At 39.3% G+C, this 21,683-nt stretch overlaps 1 protein-coding gene across 4 annotated transcripts in view; it reads right to left on the reverse strand.

Moving 5' to 3' along the window:
• Positions 1-6,076: 6,076 nt before the first annotated feature.
• LOC105475846 (5'-nucleotidase, cytosolic IIIA) overlaps positions 6,077-21,683 on the reverse strand; it is a 49,859-nt gene continuing 34,252 nt past the window's right edge. For all 4 annotated transcript variants that reach the window (XM_011731394.3, XM_011731397.2, XM_011731396.2 and 1 more), the window contains 8 exons: positions 19,103-19,201; positions 16,013-16,082; positions 14,002-14,048; positions 13,224-13,309; positions 11,625-11,714; positions 9,404-9,566; positions 7,637-7,837; positions 6,077-6,778 (listed from right to left, as the gene is read on the reverse strand). In XM_011731394.3, coding sequence (XP_011729696.1) covers positions 6,677-6,778; positions 7,637-7,837; positions 9,404-9,566; positions 11,625-11,714; positions 13,224-13,309; positions 14,002-14,048; positions 16,013-16,082; positions 19,103-19,201 — 858 coding nt within the window. In that variant the 3' untranslated portion in view covers positions 6,077-6,676. The remainder of the gene's footprint in view (positions 6,779-7,636; positions 7,838-9,403; positions 9,567-11,624; positions 11,715-13,223; positions 13,310-14,001; positions 14,049-16,012; positions 16,083-19,102; positions 19,202-21,683) is intronic.

The raw sequence follows: 21,683 nt of genomic DNA on the forward strand, positions 1-21,683 counted from the left end.
GCCTTATGAAGAGAAAAACCTTGTGCTTATTCTCTACCCCAGATTTTTATTTACCTGCTTGAATTTCTTCACTGGCTGTTTTCTGTGATGGTGGAAACAGATGGGCTGAATCAGAAATAAGTTTCTTGGCCAGGGCAGTGGTTCATGCCTGTAATCCCAGTATTTTGGGAGGCCAGGAATTCGAGACCAGCCTGGGTAATATAGCAAGACCCCATCTCTAAAAAAATTTTAAAACTTAGCTGCGCAAGGTGGCACGTGCCTGTAGTCCTAGCTACTTGGAAGGCCGAGGAGGGAGGATTGCTTGAGCCCGGGAAAGTAAGGCTGCAGTGAATTGTGATTGCACTGCTGCCCTCCAGTCTGTGCAACAGAGCGAAACCCAGACTCTAAAGAAAAAAAGAACATGGACCTTAGAACTTCAGGAATAAGAAGCTTTGGCCTGTTGAGTTCTGCCGAGGCACTTCCATTCTTCCTGTTGCCGAGGAGGGCATTCAGTGATGAGGCGCGTTCACTGTCTGCAAGGGGAAGCTGCTTAGCTGGCCCCACTTTGTGCTATGGCTGCAACACTTGCTTCTATTTACATTATGGTTATGGGCTATAGTTCTGCCAACAAGGCTGTAAATACTAAATAAGGGGCCAAGTACAGGGTAGAGATGCCACACAGCAATTTTTGTTTTTGTTTTCTAAATCACTTCTCACCTGATACAGCACATTTTTTTTCTTTTTTGAGACAAGGTTTGTCACCCAGGCTGGAGTACAATTGTGCAGCCACAGTTCACTGCAGCCTTGACCTCCTGGGCTCAAGCAATCCTCTCATCTCAGCCTCCTGAGTAGCTGGGACCACAGACAGGTGCCACCACGCCCAGCTATTTTAAATTTTTTTGCCAAGATGGGACTCGCTATGTTGCCCAGGGTGGTCTCTTGAACTCTTGGCCTCAAGTGATCCTCCCACCTCTGTCTCCCAGAGCGTTGGGATTACAGGTGAGTCACTGCGCCTGGCCAGCCTCTGGACCTTCTGACAGGAACATTTATTGATAGGTACTATATTGTGACCACCTAACTCAGGATCTACACAGATTTGAACTGGGTCATTGATACCTACTGTGGGATGAGAGTCTAGAACATGAACATGACATCTGAATATGTTTGACACAACTAGGCCGCCTGCACATATAAGCAATAGGCACCATTTTGTTAAAACCAGTGAGTTTTGATCTCTGATTATTTATGACTTTATAATTTTGTCCAAATACTTAAAAGATAGGAAAAAAATTCATTTTGGCAGGGAAATAGATTTAACTGCAAGACTATACATAAACACTGGTCCCTGCCCCCATCTGTTACTTTACTATCTCAGGTTTCCAGGGACAAAGTTGCTTTTTTTGAAGCCTTTTCCCCTTCACTCTCTCAGGGATCTGGAGTTTTTACTTAATAAGAATACTGGGCGGGGTGCAGTGACTCACGCCTGTCATCCCACCACTTTGGGAGGCCAAGGTGGGAGGATCGCTTGGGCCCAGGAGTTTGAGACAATCCTGGGCAGCACGGAGAGAGCTTATCTCTAACAGAAATTTCAAAAAGTAGCCAGGCGTGGTGGTGCACACCTGCAGTCTACTCGGGAGGTTGAGGTGGATCACTCGAGGCTGGGAGCTCAAGGCTGCAGTAAGCCCTGATAGTGCCACTGCACTCCAGCCTGGGCAGAGGGAGACCCTGCGTCTCAAAAAACAAAATAGTACTGTTTCCGATTATTTCTTGCTAGATGCAGATATAAAACATTTCTGCTTATTAATAGTTTGTGTGTGGTTTCCACGCTTAATGTTGGAATTTTGATTGGTCAGGCAATTTCTTCCAGCTGACACTGGCCATATTTAAATCTCATTTAAATGCAGACAACACCCACATTTATAGTTCCTGCTCAGATTTCTCCTTTGAGCTCTAGTCTGTCTATTTGGTATCTTCTCTTGTATGTCTCACATGTCAAATTTTGTATGTCCAAAATAGCATGTCTGTTCCCACTCCCTTCCCAACACCACCAAGCCTATTCCTCTCCATCTTCCCTGGCACCCATGTGTCCAAAGCAGACATCAGCGACCCCCTGCTCTCTCATTTTACATGTTTAAGCCAACAGCAAGTTTTGTCAATTCTGTCTCTAAGCTACTCCTGGAAATGACCCACTTCTCTCCCGTTCCACAGCCCCAGCCCCCAAAACCGACCATTATTTCTAACTGGAACAGCTGTAATAGCCCCCCAACTGGTGTGCTTGAGTTTATCTGCCCTCACTAGTCCCTTCCCCACATGGCATCATTTGCAAGGAGAGAAAAACCAGAGTTCTTATGATTTATAAAGCCCTCCATGATCTGGCACCCACCTACTTCCTGTTCAACACCTGATGCCATTCTTCCCTTTGTTCATAATACCGTTAAACCAGCTCTCAGTTCTTCAAATGCCCTAAAACTTTCTCACTTAGGACCTTCACACACCCTGTTCCCTCTCCTGGGAATGCTTCTCCCTCAACTCCTCACATGACTAGCTCCTTATCCTTCTGACTTTGGCCTAAGTATCACCTGAGAAGAGCTTCTTCTGACCACTATATCTAAGATAGGTCTCTGTTGGCTGGGCGTGATGGCTCACGCCTATAATCCCAACACTTTGGGAGGCTGAGGCGGGCAGATCACGAGGTCAGGAGATCGAGACCATCCTGGATAACACGGTGAAATCCCGTCTCTACTAAAAATACAAAAAATTACCCTGGCATGGTGGCGGGCACCTGTAGTCCCAGTTACTCAGGAGGCTGAGGCAGGAGAATGGCGTGAAGCTTGCAGTGAGCTGAGATCCATGCCACTGCACCCCAGCCTGGGCGACAGAGTGAGACTCCATCTCAAAAATATATATAATAATAATAATAATAATAATAAATAAAATAGGTCTGTCATTTGTGTTTTCTTCATAGCTATTTACCATATTCATAATTGCTACTTTTTCCTCCTGTTTGATCTACTAGGAATGGAAGCTACATGAGGGCAGGAAGCATGTCTGATTTTTTTTTTGGGGGGCAGAGGGGACAGAGGCAACTGTTGTTGCCCAGGCTGGAGTGCAAAGGCGCAATCTCAGCTCACTGCAACCTCTACCTCCCGGGTGCAAGTGATTATCCTGCCTCAGCCTCCCGAGTAGCTGGGATTACAGGGGTGCACCACCATGCCCAGCTAATTTTAGTATTTTTAGTAGAGACGGGGTTTCTCCATGTTGGTCAGGCTGGTCTCGAACTCCCGACCTCAGGTGATCCGCCCGCCTCGGCCTCCCAAAGTGCTGGGATTTTATAGGCATAAGCCACCGCGTCCAGTTCTGATTTGTTAACTATTGTTTCCCTAGAACTCAGCACAACATAGAGACCTGAGTAAGTGACTTTTCATTTAATCCTCATCTCTAGTTAATACTCCCCTTTACAGATGAAAAAACTAAGGCTTGGAGAAGTTAGAAACTTATTCCAGATGACAGAATCACAGATTCAGATCCAGATATGACTACTTCAAAGCTGTGTCCCTTGCACCTTGATCACTTTTTATCTGTTAAACTGGTACTGAAACACCAGACTAAGTACAAAGAGCAGCATGACTGTTGACTCTCTGGGTAACTCTGGAGAAGTTTCAGGATTAGTCATTCAAGATTACATTGATCTTTTCCTTGCTGATTTTCCCTAGGGTATATTAAAGAGAAAACTGAAACTGAAGGCCGGTTAAACAGACTTTCGGTCATCTACCAAAATTTGGGTGACTATGAAGTAGACCATGGAAGGTAGATTTCTTGTGAAATCACTCCGGAATGAGCTAGTATTGCTGATGGTTGTTTTCATTTTTTCCAGTTTTGTCAAAATTGTTAGCTCTAGCCCTCAAAATTGCTTTATTTCATAAAGTAAAATTTAAAGTTGAATAAAACCATTGGCTAATGCTAGGCTCGTTAGAGAATGTGGTAGTCACCATACACTACCAATATTTGCCGGGGCTGCAAAAGATCATTCCATTTCATTGATTCAACCAAATGCTGTACTGGGGGATACAACAGCTTATACATTTGTGGATGGATTCTACCTAACAATATTGAATACCTGTGCTGTTTTAAATGCATACATAAGTTTCAAACGTATACATAAAAGATGAGCATATCTACTTCTTATGAATCTAGAAGCTATATCACCATCTTCACTTAATAGATGAGCAAACTGGGACACAGGCTCAATAATCTGTCCTGGTCACACTCCTAATGGCTAAACTGGTCTGAAAACTGAACTCAAATGCAAATATTTTAAATTTCAGTAGCATCAGGTGGCAGTGAGATGTGATAGGTTAATAAACATAATGGGAGAAGCATGAGACTCAATTTATGGAATTGGCTAGAAGGGGCCTTAGAGAGTGCATGTTCTTATGGCATTCATTGTATAGGGAGGTGACCGAACCTGCAGTCTTAGTAAGGGGCTGAGCCATGACCAGAATGTAGGTCATGACTTCAGTGTTCTTTAGATTTACAACATGCAATATACTTATTCATGGAAGCATATTATAAACACCTTTTAGAAATAGCCAATATAAGCTCTGATTGCAATACAGGGGTAAAGAGTTATTGTTGAATCAGATTCCCAACTGTTTTTCCTATGTGCAAAAGTCCCACAGGTAATTCTGATACTCCCATGCCATGCTATCTGCTTTAATGCACGAAGTTATTTTTCAGTTTGATTTCAGGAACACTTAGGCAGGATCTAGTCTGCCTGTTGCCACTGCATTTTTGTTTCATTGTTTATTTATTTATTAAGACCAGGTCTTGCTCTGTCACCCAGGCTGGCGTACAGGGGCATGATCTCAGCTCACTGCAAGCATTGGCCCCCTGGGCTCCAGCAATCCTCCTACCTTAGCCTCCTGAGTAGCTGGAACCACAGGTGTGCACCACTATGCCTGGCTAGTTTTTTGTATTTTTAGTAGAGACTGAGTCCTGCCATGTTGCCCAGGCTGGTCTTGAACTCCTGAGCTCAAGTCATCTGCCCGCCTCGGCCTCCCAAAATGCTGGGATTACAGATATGAGCCACTGCACCTGGCCTCATTATTTTTATGCTGTTTTGAGGTAGGTTCTTGCTCTGTTGACCAGCCTGGAGTGCAGTGGCACGATCACAGCTCACTGCAGCCTCAACCTCCCCAGGCTCAGGTGATCATCCCGCCTCAGCCTCCTGAGTAGCTGGAACTACAGGCGCACCACCATGCCTGGCTAATTTTTTGCAGAGATGGGGGTCTCCCTATGTTACCCAGGCTGGTCTCAAACTCCTAGGCTCAAGCGATCCACTTGCCTTGGCCTCCCAAAGTGCTGGGATTACAGGTGTGAGCTTCTGCTCCTGGCCTGCTTCATTGTTTATGATGATGAAAAGGAGGAGTGGTGGAGGATAAGGATGGGCATTCTGAGGACAAAAAGGTTTTCTAACATGTGACCTTGTCTTCCAGCCACACCTGACTGAACTAGAGACTGCTGCTCACACTGGATGGCCAGAACGAATCAGATCATGCTTTGTGTGTATCATAGCTTAGGTGCTATAAGCAAACCAATTAGGTGTCCATAGGATCTGGAATTAAGGGTAAGAGTCAGGGTCAAATTTATCACAATGGCAGGTCTAAATGCTGAAGATGAATGATGAGGCAGAGTCAGAGATGTGGAGTGGGCAGCTGGACTGTACAGAGAGATGCTGGTTCCTAAGGTTGCAGTGCTGCTCAGATTCAGTCACCACGAGACCTAGGTCCACTGCTTCCTGCCTCGGGTTCTTTCTGAAACTTGCAGACTTGTACCTTTTACTGATGTTTTCAATGGGAGAAAATAATTTTCAGAGGTCTCAGTATTTTCTGAAGGGCATATAAAATTTTCCCTGCAAATATCTTTAGACTTAATAATTTTTGAAAATAATTCAATCTAAATAGCCACTATGACAAGGATTTTAGAATTCATATATCTCAAAAGACAGGCAGATGCAGAGAAAGAAACAAAAAAACAAGACACCATGGTAGGTGCTCAATAAGTATTTGACTCAATAAAGATAGTTTTGACCATAGAATTAAAAAGGCTTTTCATTTCATATTTATTATCAGTGCTTCAATACAGAATGTTTTGTAATGATTAGCGACGTTGTAAACACCACCAGTTTTTTCCAACAGTAAGTGCTACTCTTTTCCGGTAAGTATGTTTTCCCCAAAATAACCAAACCTAACACAATTTCAAGAGATGGTGATACCATCAGCATAATAACCCAAATTACAAAAATGGCAATACTTAAAATCATGCATATTATTTCACCATTTCATAAAACTTATTTTAAAAGTTCTACAAACTTTCCCAGTGTAAAAGACTCCTCAAAAACTGCATGATAACATTAAACTACAAAATTCACTTTGGAAAAGTAGGGAGTTACTTTTCTAATTTTGGCTTTAAGATTTTTTTTTTTTTAATGTGTTAAAAGATAAGGTGAGGAGTGTGTTGAGAGAGGTGGAGAAAAAGGAGCTTCCAGTTGATGCATTCACCATGTCTGAAAATATATGTTATACAAAGGGAACACTTCAAGAGTAAGGATATATTATAAATAAGTCTCTCAGCAAGATGAACAGATGAACAGTTCAATTGCACCCACAGGAGACAGGTCTTCTTGGAGAATGCTTGTTTATAGAATCTTCTGTAAAATAGAGTTGGCTACTTCTAATGATTCATCTTGTACTAAAACAATATCATAAGAGTTCATGTACTTTTCTAAAAGCTCATCCACCTAATCAAGAAAAGAACAAAAGAAAATGAACATGCAGGGCCAAGAAGCAAGTAATTTCAGTATGAATCTCATCGTTAGACCTCTTGGGCAAAATGCAAAAAATTAAATTCACTTTCAAAAAATCTTTGAAATGAAGAAATATTTCAAACTCTTAAGACCCACTGACAGACATGTTTCCACACGGTAGCTTTTCTCCCCAAAATGCTCTCTCTCCAGTCCAGTGGTTTTCAAATGGGGGTGATTTTGTCCAGGGAACATTTACTAATGTCTAGGGACATTTTTGAGTCTCACGGCAGGGGACTGCTATCCAGCATCTAGTGGGTAGAAGACACAGAGGCCTCCTACAGAATACACATCCTCCCTTTTCTCAGTACCTATAGCATGCATCTCAACTCCTTTAAATATCACCAGTATAAAGAACAATCAAAATGCATGATCAAAACTATGTTTTGGCTGGGCATAGTGGCTCACGCCTGTTATCCCAACACTTTGAGAGGCCTGGTGGATCACTTGAGCCCAGGAGTTTGAGACCAGCTTGGGCAACATAGGGAGACCTCATCTCTACAAAAAAATAAAAAAATCAGGCAGGTGTACTGGTGTGTGCCTGTAGTTCCTGCTACTTGAGGGGCTGAGGTGGGAGGAATGCTTGAGCCGGGAAGGTTGAGGCTGTAGTGAGATGTGATTGCATCACTACACTCTAGCCTCGGTAACATAGGCTTGTCTCACAAAAAAAAAAAAAAAAAAAAAAAAAGTCTCTAAAATAACTACTTTCTCAGGTGACTATGGCAACAATTGCCTACCAAGTTTCATCCTAATTTTTTCTTGGAAGAAAATTAAATTACAGATTTGTATACTTACTCTATCATTTAGATATCCAATTTTCAGAATGTGCTCAACATTGGCTACTCCATCTGCCATTCTTAAGTCTCCTTGGGAATCTCCCAGAAGAATTATGTTACTATTGTCTTTGAGTTGATTGAAATATTCTGTATTCCTCAAGGCACCATCATGTTTGTTAAATACATGAATTAGTTCTCCTTTAAATCCTTTGAGCACCCCCTATGAAAAATATAAATCTTTTGAAATAACAGGCTTTAAAAATTCTATTTGTTGGATTTTCATATTTTGGAGCTCTTAATTGATGTCACTATTATTTCATCATATTTGTAAATGCATCTTTGATACTAAAGATCTCAAAGCACTTAAGTCCATCACATTCACCATAGCTAAGAAGGGCTTGGAGAAGTAAATGATTTTTTAGAGACTATTTTAAACGGTAAAACAAAGGCCGGGCGCAGTGGCTCACGCCTGTAATCCCAGCACTTTGGGAGGCCAAGGAGGACAGATCACTGGAGGTCAGGAGTTCGAGACCAGACTGGCCAATACAGTGAAACGCCGCCTCACTAAAATATAAAAATTAGCCAGGTGTGGTAGCACACACCTGTAGTCCCAGATACTCGGGAGGCTGAGGAAGGAGAACCGCCTGAACCCGGGAGGCGGAGGGTGCAGTGAGCCAAGATGGCACCACTGCACTCCAGCCTGGGTGACAGAGTGAGACTCTGTCTGGAAAAAAAAAAAAAAAAAAAAAAGAAGGCTGGGCACAGTGGCTCACGCCTGTAATTCCAGCACTTTGGGAGACCGAGGTGGGCAGATCATGAAGTCAAGAGATCGAGACCATCCTGACCAACATGGTGAAACCCCGTCTCTATTAAGAAAACAAAAATTAGCTCAGCGTGGTGGCACACACCTGTAATCCCAGCTACTCGGGAGGCTCAGGTAGGGAGAACTGCTTGAACCCCGGAGGTGGAGGTTCCAGTGAGCTGAGATCACACCACTGCACTCTAGCCTGGGCTACAGAGCAAGACTCCATCTCAAAAGAAAAAAAAGGTAAAACAAAATGAGTTCAAAATTCAATTTTCAGTTTTTATTTTGTTTCTAACCAAAAGATCCTATTTTATGTTAGTTTATGTATTTCATAATATACTGTCTTGATTAGAAAACCCTATTCAAATAATTTCAGTTCTAACTTCTTTTTTTCCAACTATGAATGTTAAGGCTTCAAAGTTGCTGCATTAAAACAATTTAAAGGAAGTTTTAGGCTATGTGTGGTGGCTCATGCCTGTAATCCCAGCACTTTGGGAGGCCAAGGGGGGTGGATCACTTGTGGTCAGGAATTTGAGACCAACTTGGCCAACATGGTGAAACCCTATCTCTACCAAAAATATAAAAAGTAGCTGGGTGTGGTGGCACACGCTTGTAATCCCAGCTACTCGAGAGGTTGAGGCAGAAGAATTGCTTGAACCCAGGAGGCAGAGGTTGCAATTGGCTGAGATCATGCTACTGCACTCCAGCCTGGGCAACAGAGTGAGACTCCATCTCAAACAAAAAAAAAAGAAGAAGAAGTTGTTTTACTATTATTAGTTTATAGCTTGGGGAATGAAAGTTTAAGAAAGGCACATTGTTTTTAAAATATGGATATATTAACATTGAGAAGGATGGAGTCCCACAGTGGGCTTATCAACTTGGCCTAACTTACTGGATATATATTAAGTAACAACAGATACATTTACATGATTAAAATATTTTCAGATTTTAAAATTATGAAGAATGATTTCATATTCTTACAGTTTCATCGAAATCCATAAAATTGGACACAACTTTGACATTTGGATGATAAACACCAGCTTGACGAATAACCTCCTCTAATACATCGCCAATTCCAGCCGAAAATATGAACACGGGTATACTATGTTGTTGGAGCTTATCAAAGAAATTCTCATATCCTTCCCTGCAAGATGGAGATAACAAACTGATTGTTAAAGAGCAAGATATAGTTCCTTTTCACTTAGAAGCTAAAAAAGTGAAATATTCCTAGTAATTCTATGGCTCACTCATATTCTCATTTCAAAATACTGCCCAAGAGGGCTGTTATTTATATCTACAATACTGTAAGTTTTTCAAACAATGGTTAACTCTTTACCTTCCCTTTAATCAATCCTAATACTACAAACTAGATGTCCTTAAGCTTTCAATGAATATGAATATAAACCTACAGTTCACAACTTATACCATTTAAAAAGAAACAGGCAGGCATAGCAGTGGATGCTTATAGTCCCAGCTACTTGGGAGGTTGAGGCTTGAGGATTGCTTGAGCCCAGGAGTTCTAGTCCAGTCTGGGCAACATAGTGAGACCCTGTCTCTAAAATTAAATTTAAAAAGAGAAAACAATAGTTAAGCCACACCTTGAAAATCCCACTTAGGGGTTAAAATATGGATATATTAACACTGAGAAGGATGGAGTCCCATCGTGGGCCTATCAACTTGGCCTAACTTAATGGATATATATTAACTAACAAAAAATACATTTACATGATTAAAATATTTTCAGATTTTAAAATTATGAAGAATGACTTGATATTCTTACAGTTTCATCAAAATCCATAAAATTGAAAGGAAAAGCAGAGTGGCAGGAACTTAGCTGTATTCTTGACATCTGGCATGTCTTTACTAAGTTCTTCAGCCTTCTTCCCTTTATTTTTTATTTTTATTTTTTGAGATGGAATCTCAGTGTCTCCCAGGCTGGAGTGCAGTGGAATGATCTCAGCTCACTGCAAGCTCCGCCTCCCGGGTTCATGCCATTCTCCAGCCTCAACCACCCGAGTAGCTGGGACTACAGGCGCCTGCCACCACGCCCGGCTAATTTTTTGTATTTTTTAGTAGAGACGGGGTTTCATCGTGTTAGCCAGGATGGTCTCAATCTCCTGACCTTGTGATCCGCCCGCCTCGGCCTCCCAGAGTGCTGGGATTACAGGCGTGACCCACCGCGCCTGACCAGCCCTCTTCCCTTTCTTACCCTTCCTGGGTATAGGTTAAATAATGCTGTTGCTGCCTACTAAGGAATGAAACACTTACTAGCAGTCCTCACACTTTTTCTGACAATTTATTGCTTTCCTTTTTAGAAGTAATCACCTTAAAAGATAACATCATCATAAAAAAAGTATCATCATGTTTGCCTAATGAGTTGAAAATTTTAGGAGGTAATGAACAGTATTAAAAAGCCTCTTGTATCTTATAACTCATGCATACATACATAATTATGTACTAAAACATACTAATCTTTCCTAGGAATAGTTTTCAAAGAAGTTTGAGAATTTAAAAAGTAGGCTCATGAAAATTTAGACATAGTATACTGCCAGGCATGGTGGCTCACACATGTAAACCCAGCACTTTGGGATCGCTTGACCCCAAGAGTTCAAGACCAGCCAGGGCAACATGGTGAAATCTCATCTTTACAAAAAAGTACAAAAAGTAGCTAGGCATGGTGGTACGTGCCTGTCGTCCCAGCTACTTGAGAGGCTGAGGCAAGGGGATCGCTTGAGCCCAGGAGGCAGAGGTTGGAGTGAGGAAGATATTATGTCACTACACTCTAACCTGGGCAACAGAGAGAGACCCTGTCTCAAAAAACAAAACAAAACAAGTATACTTAAGTCCCTTTCAACTTGATTTATACATTCCTTTCATATTATATGTCCTTCCTAAGTACTTTGCTAAAAAATTTTTAAATGGCCTTGGTTCAAAAATTTGTAAGTCTTGACATTTTTAATCTGGAGAAACAAAATACAAATTAGAATTTAAATCTCATAAGGCTCTTATTACCTACACCAAGATCTATGTACTTCTAAATTCCTTATCTTACCACTATGTATTTTGTGATAGGTGGCATATTTTGGATATATTTACATATGTAATATTCAATATCTTATTTTTTAAAAGTACAGCTGACTACATATATAGCAATAATTCAAATCTGTGAACAATAGCAGCAAAAACCACTCAAGAAACTTACTTGAGCATAACGTCAGATTCTGCCACAATTTCTTTAAGTTTAGCTTTTGGTAAAGCTTGTTCAACAAGCAAACCATGTGATTTAGTATACCTGGAGTTTACGACCAAAGGAAAAAAGAGTATCAATTAAGACAAACTAAAATTATTATCTTTATTACAAAGCATTCTTCCATGTGAGAAAATCTGTTCCTCATATTTGGATTTAAATTTTAGAGACTGAAATTCATCACTAATGAATGTAGACCTCATGTCTCAAAATGTGATATGCATGTTCTTACTGAGTTTCCCAGTCCTCCCAAACCCAGACTTAGCTTAAATATGTTAGTAAGGTAATGAAAGGAAACTAGCTGTAAACCTTTCCTAATTCTACAGATAAAAACTTGATCCAACCTATGGGTGCATAATCCTTTCTCTGATTACAGTAAAATGAATTACAGCAAACGCACTTTTAAAATTTGTAGTTTGAATTTTTTACATACTGAAGATGCTATTTAGTGAGCAAGAGAGAAAATCTGTTACGTATAGATTAGCCTGCTTTATGTAAAAAACACCTATAATCATAGCATTTCAGTATAAAGGGCCCTTAGACTCTCTAACCCATTACAATTATGCAAAGAGTCACTAAAAACAGAAAGAAAGGAAAAAAAAGCCTAACTCTTCATCTGATACCTAAAAATACCCCTATAATATTCCTAAGTCACCCTCCTCCCTGCCTGGGTCAGCGTCTATCACGTCAGTAAACTCATTCTCCCAAGGAAGCTTATTCCATTGCCAGAAAACTCTTAATTGCTAGACAGGCTTTTCTTTTCTCATGCTGAAATCAATCTTCTATCTTCCAAGTCTTGTTCCAGTCCTGCTGCTACCAGTTTGTAGAGTTAAGTCTAATATCTTTTCAACATTTAATACCATAAATACAGATGAAGCGTTCAACTGTTAGGTAATGGGACAATAAAGACAAATCATTCCTGGTCTCCTAAGATTTTAAAACAAGTTGTTGCTTCTCAAATCAAAGCATTTTCTATTCCTTGAAATGTTCCTCAAGTGGGAAGGCCCAAATTCCTCTGATTATTCTGGTGGACTACTCTGACTCCTTTAAGTTTATGATCTATTTTTTTTTTTTTGGTTCCTATTGTCATGGTTTTTTTAACAGCATTCTTCCAGAACCCAACACAATGCTTTCAGTGTGATCTGCTTGGAACACTGCATTTTGATTAATGCAACCAAAGGTTGATTTTTTGGTAACCATATCACCAGCTGGCTCTAATTGAGTTCAGAGTCAGTTTAAATCCTCATACATTTTCTTTACACATTAAGCCACATCTTGTCCATATACTTAAAAAAAAATTCTTGTTTTTAATTTGAGACTTAAATGCAGGACTTTTATTTCTACTGGACTTCACCTTAACTAAGTAAAACAAAAGGAATCCTAAACTGTTAGAGAGATTAGATAATTAGAGCTAATTTTGTTATTCAATGTTCTAACTTGCATAATTTATTAATCTGTTTGTTTGCACTACAGATAAAAAATAAGCCATCCGTTGTAACTGCAGTGTTGTTTTATTATTTTTTTAAGTCCTCCTACTGCCTAATATACACTTACCATTCCACCATATAAGGGTACTTCTCTTCTACAGTAAGAACAGGATCAACTTCAATAGCGTAATATTTTTCCTTTAGTTGCAATAACTAGGAAGATATGAATAATTTAATCATGAAGATTACATGAAGATATATCTGCTTGGTTTTAGAAAGCAAAACAATGTAAGCAAGTATTTTCAATAAACTGCTTTATAAGTTGAGCTAATGCATCAATTGAAAAAATATTTGTTGATCTTAGTTGACATGTAATCACATACACCTGCAAAAAGCTACCTTTCTTTTGTAAAGTACTTTCAGGTGAGTAAAAAACCAACAGTAAAATTATCAGTACAAAAAACACTTTAGTTTTCATATAAAGGTATTAAATTTGATTCACATTTCAAATTGCATTTTGTTAAGATATACACAGATACATACTCAAGCAAAGTACTGAAGCAACTTCCTCATCAACTTAAAGGAGCAAAACCTACAGAAAACCAAAGTACTTTTGTTTTAAATCTCCAGTTAACGTTGCAACACCAGAATACTCTGGTGATCATTTAAGAGTTTTAAATATAAGTTTTGTTGTTAAAAGTTACTGTGAATTTTTATCTCTAAAATATGTTTTGAATGTGTAATTCATACAGCAAACCTACTATTTACTGCATGCTTACTATGTGCCAGGTATGGCTGTAAGCACTTTACGTCCATTCTTACTTGTGTGAATGCACCTGAAGAAATTCTCAGGCAAAAAGGGTAATGAAGTCTTCGAGTGACTATGGATCATTGTTAGTGTTTACCTTTTTTCTACATTCATCTGTAACCAGCTTACAGTTGTCAATGATATCTAAAGATAGAAAGCAAAATAAGCATTAAAAGAAATACTCTGATTGATGCTACCACTACTATGAATAATTTGCTATAAAGTAATGGCAAAAAACTCAATTACTTTTGTAGCAACCCAATACTTTTAAGTAATGCCAAGTCAACTAGCATGGTTATTATAACTTTTGGTCTCAGTGGTATAATTCACATGACACTGTTAGGGAAGCTAATGGTTTAAAATCTGAGATTTAGTGACTGCTCGCTTACACCACTGAGATAGACAATTCAATATCTTCAAACACTACGAACTGTGTATTGATCACTTCCATTTTGTCCTTTGTAATTAAATAGAAGAAACACATATGGGAAATACATTTTTTTCTTAATAAAAAGATAATAAATGCTTAATGTAAACACCTGGAAAATCTAGACCACTGTAAAGAAGAAAACAAAAACTGAATGGTAAAAAGTTTTACCATTCAATAGTAAGTAGTGAACAATATTTTAGTATATTTCCTTTCAGTCTTAAGATTTCATGTATATCAATTAGATAAGAGATGATACTAAATCTGTAATTTTGAATTTTCTTTTTCATTTCACATTGTAGTCTGCATTTTTCCATGTAATTAAAATTTCTGGTATGTGAGCAGAAAATAATTTATATCATTTCTGCAGCATTAACCTTTTTAGGTTGCTTCCAAGCATCTGCTATTAGTAATAATTTTATGTTGAGCTGAGTCACCATTATTTTTGTGAATAAAGCTTTTTTAAAAACTGCATTTGGGATTACTTACAAATTCTCTAAAGAGGAATTAATAGGGCAAAGGATATAAATATTTTTAGTGTCTTTTTTTTTTTTTTTTTTTCCGAGATAAGGTCTTGTTTTGTCATCCAGGTTGGAGTGCAGTGGTGTGATTACGGCTCACTACAGACTCGCCCTCCCAGGCTCAAGGATCCTCTCAGCCTCCCAAGTGAGTATCTGGGACCACAGGCATGCCACAATGCCCAGCTGATTTTTTATTTTTTTGTAAGAAAAGGTCTTATCATTACATTGCTCAGGCTGGTCTCAAACTCCTGGGCTCAAGTGATTATCCCACCTCTACCTCCTAAAGTGCTGGGATCACAGGCGTGAGCCACTGTGCCTGGTGATTTTTAGCATTATCTTAAATACAAATTATCAAAATAATTTTTTTTTCTTTCTTTCTTTTTTTTTTTTTCAAGATGAAGTTTCACTCTGTTGCACAGGCTGGAGTGCAGTGGTGTAATCTTGGCTCACTGCAACCTCCACCTCCCGGGTTCAAGAGATTCTCTTGCCTCAGCCTCTTGAGTAGCTGGGATTACAGGTGCCCGCTACCACGCCCAGCTAATTTTAATATTTTTACTAGAGACAGGGATTCATCATTTTGGGCACGCTGGTCTCGAACTCCTGACTGCAAATGATCTGCCCACCTCAGCCTCCCAAAATGTTGAGATTACAGCCATGAGCCACCGTACCCGGCCCCAGAATAATTTTTCAATTTACACATGTACTAAAAACAAATGAGAGAGTTCATTTCACCGTTTTCCTGTCAGATTGAAGAGTGTTATTTTAAAAACTCACAGCCAAGTTGGAAAACAAAAAAGATATTAAAATTTGGTAAAATTCCTACAAAACAGAGTATTTGATAAATGCCTCTTCTTCAGGTTAACCCAAAGTTTACAACCTATTTAAATATTTCTTGAATAATGAATAGACCATATTTGGCAAGAAATATTTCAGGAGTCTCCGATTCCCTTTGCTACCAAAACCATACATGAAAATAGCCATTTATATAATACAGGGGAAAAAAACCCTCAAAAATATAATAAGAAAAAGCAGGTCTCCTCACTGTCAATGTCCATAAATAATTTTAAACACCCAGTTATCTCACAGGTAATATAGATAAAGAGGATCTTAAAATAATGATGACATGCTTTTGTGAATTTGTTTACAAATACCACACTTACTATGACATGTTGGGCATCTTTTCCCTTTGTATGAAAATCTACTGAGTGTCATATCAAAGTCTGTTATTATCTGTAAGAAAAGAGTGAAAGGCATTATTGTAAACACAGCCCACATGGCCAGAATTTCTCTGTGCTACCCAAACACATACTTCATGCTTTCCTAGATGCATAGGACTGTGTTCAGTCTCTGGTCCACACTGTTAAGTTATTTTCTTTACACTGAATCTTCTCATGTGGTTCATTTATAAAGTCCTGGGAATAATCTTAACTACAAGGTGCTACCTTGAGTGCCCTAGCACTGTCGCCAAATAAGTCTGAGTAGTAATGCAGCCATAAAAAACAAAGAGATGCTGTCAGTTGCAGCAACATGGGCGAGCCTGGAGGTCATTATCTTACGTGAAATAAGCTAGGCACAGAAAGACAAATATTACGTATTCTTATTCATATGTGAAAACTAAAAAACTTGATCTCATGGAGGCAGAGAGTAGAAAGATGGCTACCAGAGGCTGGGAAAGGTGGGAGGGATGGGGAGATAAAGAACAGTTGATGAATGGTTACGAAAATACTGTTAGAAGATGGCCGGGCGCAGTGGCTCAAGCCTGTAATCCCAGCACTTTGGGAGGCCGAGACGGGCGGATCACGAGGTCAGGAGATTGAGAGCATCCTGGCTAACACGGTGAAACCCCGTCTCTACTAAAAAAATACAAAAAACTAGCCAGGCGAGGTGGCGGGCGCCTGTAGTCCCAGCTACTCGGGAGGCTGAGGCAGGAGAATGGCGTAAACCCGGGAGGCGGAGCTTGCAGTGAGCTGAGATCCGGCCACTGCACTCCAGCCTGGGCGACAGAGCGAGACTCCATCTCAAAAAAAAAAAAAAAAAAAAAAGAAAGAAAATACTGTTAGAAGGAATAAGTTCTAGTGTTTACACAGTAGAATGACTATAGTAAACAGTATTTTATTGTATATTTCAAAATAGCTAGAAGAAAAGGTTTAGAATGTTCCCCAAAAAAGAATATTAGAAATGGCAGATATCCTAATTACCTGATTTGATTATTACACATTTTATATACATTTGAAAACATCACATGTACCCCATATATATATACAGTTATTATGTATCAACTTTAAAAATTGAAAAAATCCAGCTGGGCGTGGTGGCTCATGCCTGTAATCCCAACACTTTGGGAGGCCAAGGTGGGGAGATCATTTGAGGTCAGGAGTTCGAGACCAGCCTGGCCAACATGGTAAAACCCTGTCTCTACTAAAAATACAAAAATAGCCAGGTGTGGTGCATGTGCCTGTAATCCCACCTACTGAGGAAGCTGAGGCAGGAGAATCGCTTGAACCTGGGAGGCATAGGTTGCAGTGAGCTAACTAAGATCATGCCACTCTATTCCAACCTGGGTGACAGAGTTAAGACTCCATCTCGAAAAAATAAAATAACATAAATAAAAATAAAAATTTGAAAACATCTGATTAATTGGTATGGGAATTTGCAATTGCAGGTGATATGGTTACTCTTCTCACTAGAGATTTTCAACAAACTTGGTCAATGCACAAATATGCAGTGGAAGCAATTCAACTATACGAAGCTCTCAGTTACTGATACTGTTACATGCTGGATTTAACTTGCTTATTTAAGGTAAACTATACCAATGAATGAATGCACATTGAAATAGCTGGCCAGCTCTTGAAACTTAGGAGACTGCATTAAATATTATTTTTCAGAAATGTTTTAAAAAAGCAGTATTTTTTTTTTTACAGAATATCCAGATTGTTGATTTAATTTACATGTAACACATTCCTTTAAAACAGAGAAAACTTCTTAAAAACTCAACTATCCCCTTAATAAAGTTACATCTTAATTTGAACTACTATGATTAAAACATGAAAGAGCAACTTAAAACTATACCCTTTTAAATATTATCCTGAAAATGGTTTAATGCTTATACACAGCATGAGTTAGCTTAGTACTGAAGACTAATAAAAACTTGAGTATTTCATGGTTATTAATTTTTGTTTTTCCAATAGGGTATTCTGTCTATTTTAGAAAAACTCAAGATATATATTTTCTGGATTTTATATTCCTAAAGGATAGGCAAAAACTGTCTACCTAAACTTGCTGTACTCAGATTTTATCAAACAGGAGATGAATGAGTCTGCTTTAACATCAAAAATAAAATAAGGCTGGGCCATGACGGCTCACGCCTGTAATCCCAGCACTTTGGGAGGCTGAGGCGGATGGATCACTTGAGGCCAGGAGTTTGAGACCAGCCTGGCCAATGTGGCAAAACCCTGTCTCTACTAAAAATGTAAAAATTAGCTGGGCGCAGTGGCAGGCACCTATAATCCCAGCTGCTCTGGAGGTTGAGGTGGGAGAATTGGTTGAACCGGGAGGCAGAGGTTGCAGTGAGCTGAGATTGTGTCACTGCACTCCAGCCTGAGCAACAGAGCAATACTCAGTCTCAAAAACCAAAAAAAAATTAGCTGGGTGTGGTAGCTGGCACCTGTAATCCCAGCTGCTCAGGAGGCTGAGGTATGAGATTGCTTGAACCCGGGAGGAGCTGTGAGCCACGATCGCGCCACTGCACTCCAGCCTGGGCAACAGAGTGAGACTCCATCTCAAAAGAAGAAGAAGAAGAAAAAGAAGCCTTTATTATTAAGCTTTTATTTTATTTTTGGAGTGCAGTGGCATGATCTCAGCTCACTGCAACCTCCGTCTCCTGGGGTTAAGTGATTCGCCTGCCTCAGCCTCCCAAGTAGCTGGGATTACAGGCATGCGCCACCAGGCTTGGCTAATTTTTGTACTTTTAGTATAGACAGAGTTTCACCATGTTGGCCAGGCTGCTCTCAAACTCCAGACCTCAGCCTCGTCCACCCGCCTCGGCCTCCTAAAGTGCTGGGATTACAGGTGTGAGCCACTGTGCCTGGTCATTTTTTTTTTTTTTTAAACAGAGATGGGGTCTCACTATGTTGCCCAGGCTGGTCTCAAACTCCTGGGCTCAAATGATCCTCCTGCTTCAGTCTCCCAAAGTGCTGGGATTACAGGCATGAGCCACCACACACAGCCAAGGCTTCTTGATGATTATTCACCTGAAGTTTGGCAGCTCCTCCTTTGATAAGACCACAGATAATTTCTTCTACTCTTGTAGGGTTCTTGATTCGAACTGAACTTTTCTGGAATTCTGGCATCTAAAGAGTAAAAGAAAATTAATTAGTTTTCATTCTTCTTTCCTCAGGTTCCTTTGATACCAACCAGAAGCTTGTCTTATTTAAAGACATAAAAATGTTAAGGCATTATTTTTAAAAAGCAAGCCACCACATCAAATTACCATTTATTTTTCTTATTACTACTCTTTTAGACATGCTGTCTTGTTTTGTCACCCAGGCTGAAGTGCAGTGGCACAATCCTAGCTCACTGTAGCCTCAAACTCCTGGGCTCAAATGCTCCTCCCATCTCAGCCTCCTGAGTAGGTAGAAGGCATGCGCCATCATACCCAGCTAATTTTTAAAATTTTCTGTAGAGGTGAGTGAGGTCTTGCTATGTTGCTCAGGCTGATCTTGAACTCCTGGCCTCAAGCAATCCTCCCATCTTGGCCTTCCAAAGTCCTGGGATTAAAAGTGTGGGACACCAAGCCCAGCTCCCACATTACCATTTATACACACAGAAATACTTAAAATGTATCAGTATTTTCTAGCTACAGAGTAAGACAAAACTACATTTGTGATTCAATTACATTATCAGAGAGTATATCTTTTTCTAATTATAAAAGCTATGCATGCTTACCACAGAAATAACAGTAAAAATATAAAAAAGACAATAAAAACTGCCTGGAGTTCAACTACTTGAAGATAAACAAGTTACATTTAAATTTATTTTCTATTAGTTTCATTTTTGTGATTTTTCTATTAGTTTCATTTCTGGGTTGTGATGCAATCCAGTCAGAGCCCAGAAATCATATTTTAACCATGAATACCCCAACAGCTACCCTGTGATTGATGTAATTTTTCTAAAAATCTTAAGATGACCCCCCATTAAGCCTCCATTTTATATAATACAATAAGTAAACTTCCACCCTAATACTAATATAATACCTTGAGAATATCCCTCTGAAACATGCAGATAGATGTACATAGTTTTAGCTCATCCTCATTATATACTTTTGCATCTGGCTTTTACAAATACATACATACATTTAGCTTGCCTACATATTTATATTTTAAAATGTTCCTGAGCAGAAAGGAAGCAATTATCATGATTATTCCCCCAAAAGTTTGTCTTTGTATAATTAAAATATATTTAAAATATTTAAAAATTGAAAAGCTGCTTCAAGATCTTTGCTCTTTTTATTGTACTATTTCCCAAATAATATACTGTTCTTGGCACATATTTTACAATAGATTTATTTCAAATTGAGATAACTGCCAAAAAGTATTGTGCCAGGCACAGTGGCACATGCCTATAATCCCAGCTACTTGGAAGCTGAGGTAGGATCATTGGAGCCCAGGAGTTTGAGACCAGCCTGGGCAACATAGCAAGATCCATCTAAAACAATGGATGTAGTAGGCTGCTACTACAGAGTTATGAAGACTTTAGGGTTGCTCAACAATTTAATCTTAAGTATTATTTCTTGTTACTAGCTACTTTATCACAAATAGAATAAAACTGATTAGAGGAAAAATCAGTACAAGCTCTTACAGCACACGTACAATACAACAAGGAGGAGAAAATTATGCCTCATTTTATAGTCAGTTATACAGTATAGGCAGTAATAGTACCTCAAATTCAGGCTCTATACTGGTTTGTATTGGATAATCTTTATTTATATATTTTTATTCTGGCTATGTTATTGGTAATATTAACATAGTTCATGTGTGTCATGGACATGGTTATAAAAATTCCCTGGACCTTCTATCTTTGCTACGAGAGAATCTGACCAGGTAAATCTATCAGATGCTGTGTTGTTCCTACGTAATGTGCAAGAGTAGAAAAATCAGAAAAAGGCTAGCCTGTCTCCCAAAGACTGGAAGATGATAATGAAAGTGTAGAGGAAAGAGGCCGGGCACGGTGGCTCATGCCTGTAATCCCAGCACTTTGGGAGGTTGGGGCGGGCGGATCACGAGGTCAGGAGATCAAGACCATCCTGGCTACCATGGTGAAACCCCGTCTCTACTAAAAATACAAAAAATTAGCTGGGCGTGGTGGCGGGTGCCTGTAGTCCCAGCTACTTGGGAGACTGCGGCAGGAGAATGGTGTAAACCCGGGAGGCGGAGCTTGAAAAAAAAAAAGAAAGTGTAGAGAAAAGAGAAGTGCTAACATTAAAATTTTCTCCATGGATGAAAGATCTACCACCTACAATACACTTAATTTTAAAAAGCCATATTTAAGTAGGATGACCTGCAATGCAAGTAAACTTGATGTAGTAATCCTTTTAACTTAACTGAATGAGTTTCAATAGATTAAAGGTTATGTATTTTATAGTGATTTTTCAATAGAAGGAGAGGCAGATAGGCACTAGTTCCTACATTCTTTTTTTTCATACATTAACCCATTCACTCGCCTAATATCTACCATGTGTCTACTTTGTGCCACACACTCTTGCTAGATGCTAGGGATATGATGATGAGTAGTATTTACTCTGCTTTTCTGCTGAGTTTTAGGGATGACTGCTGT

Source organism: Macaca nemestrina, chromosome 4, assembly GCF_043159975.1.
Source record: "Macaca nemestrina isolate mMacNem1 chromosome 4, mMacNem.hap1, whole genome shotgun sequence".
NCBI classification, from domain to species: Eukaryota; Metazoa; Chordata; class Mammalia; order Primates; family Cercopithecidae; genus Macaca; species Macaca nemestrina.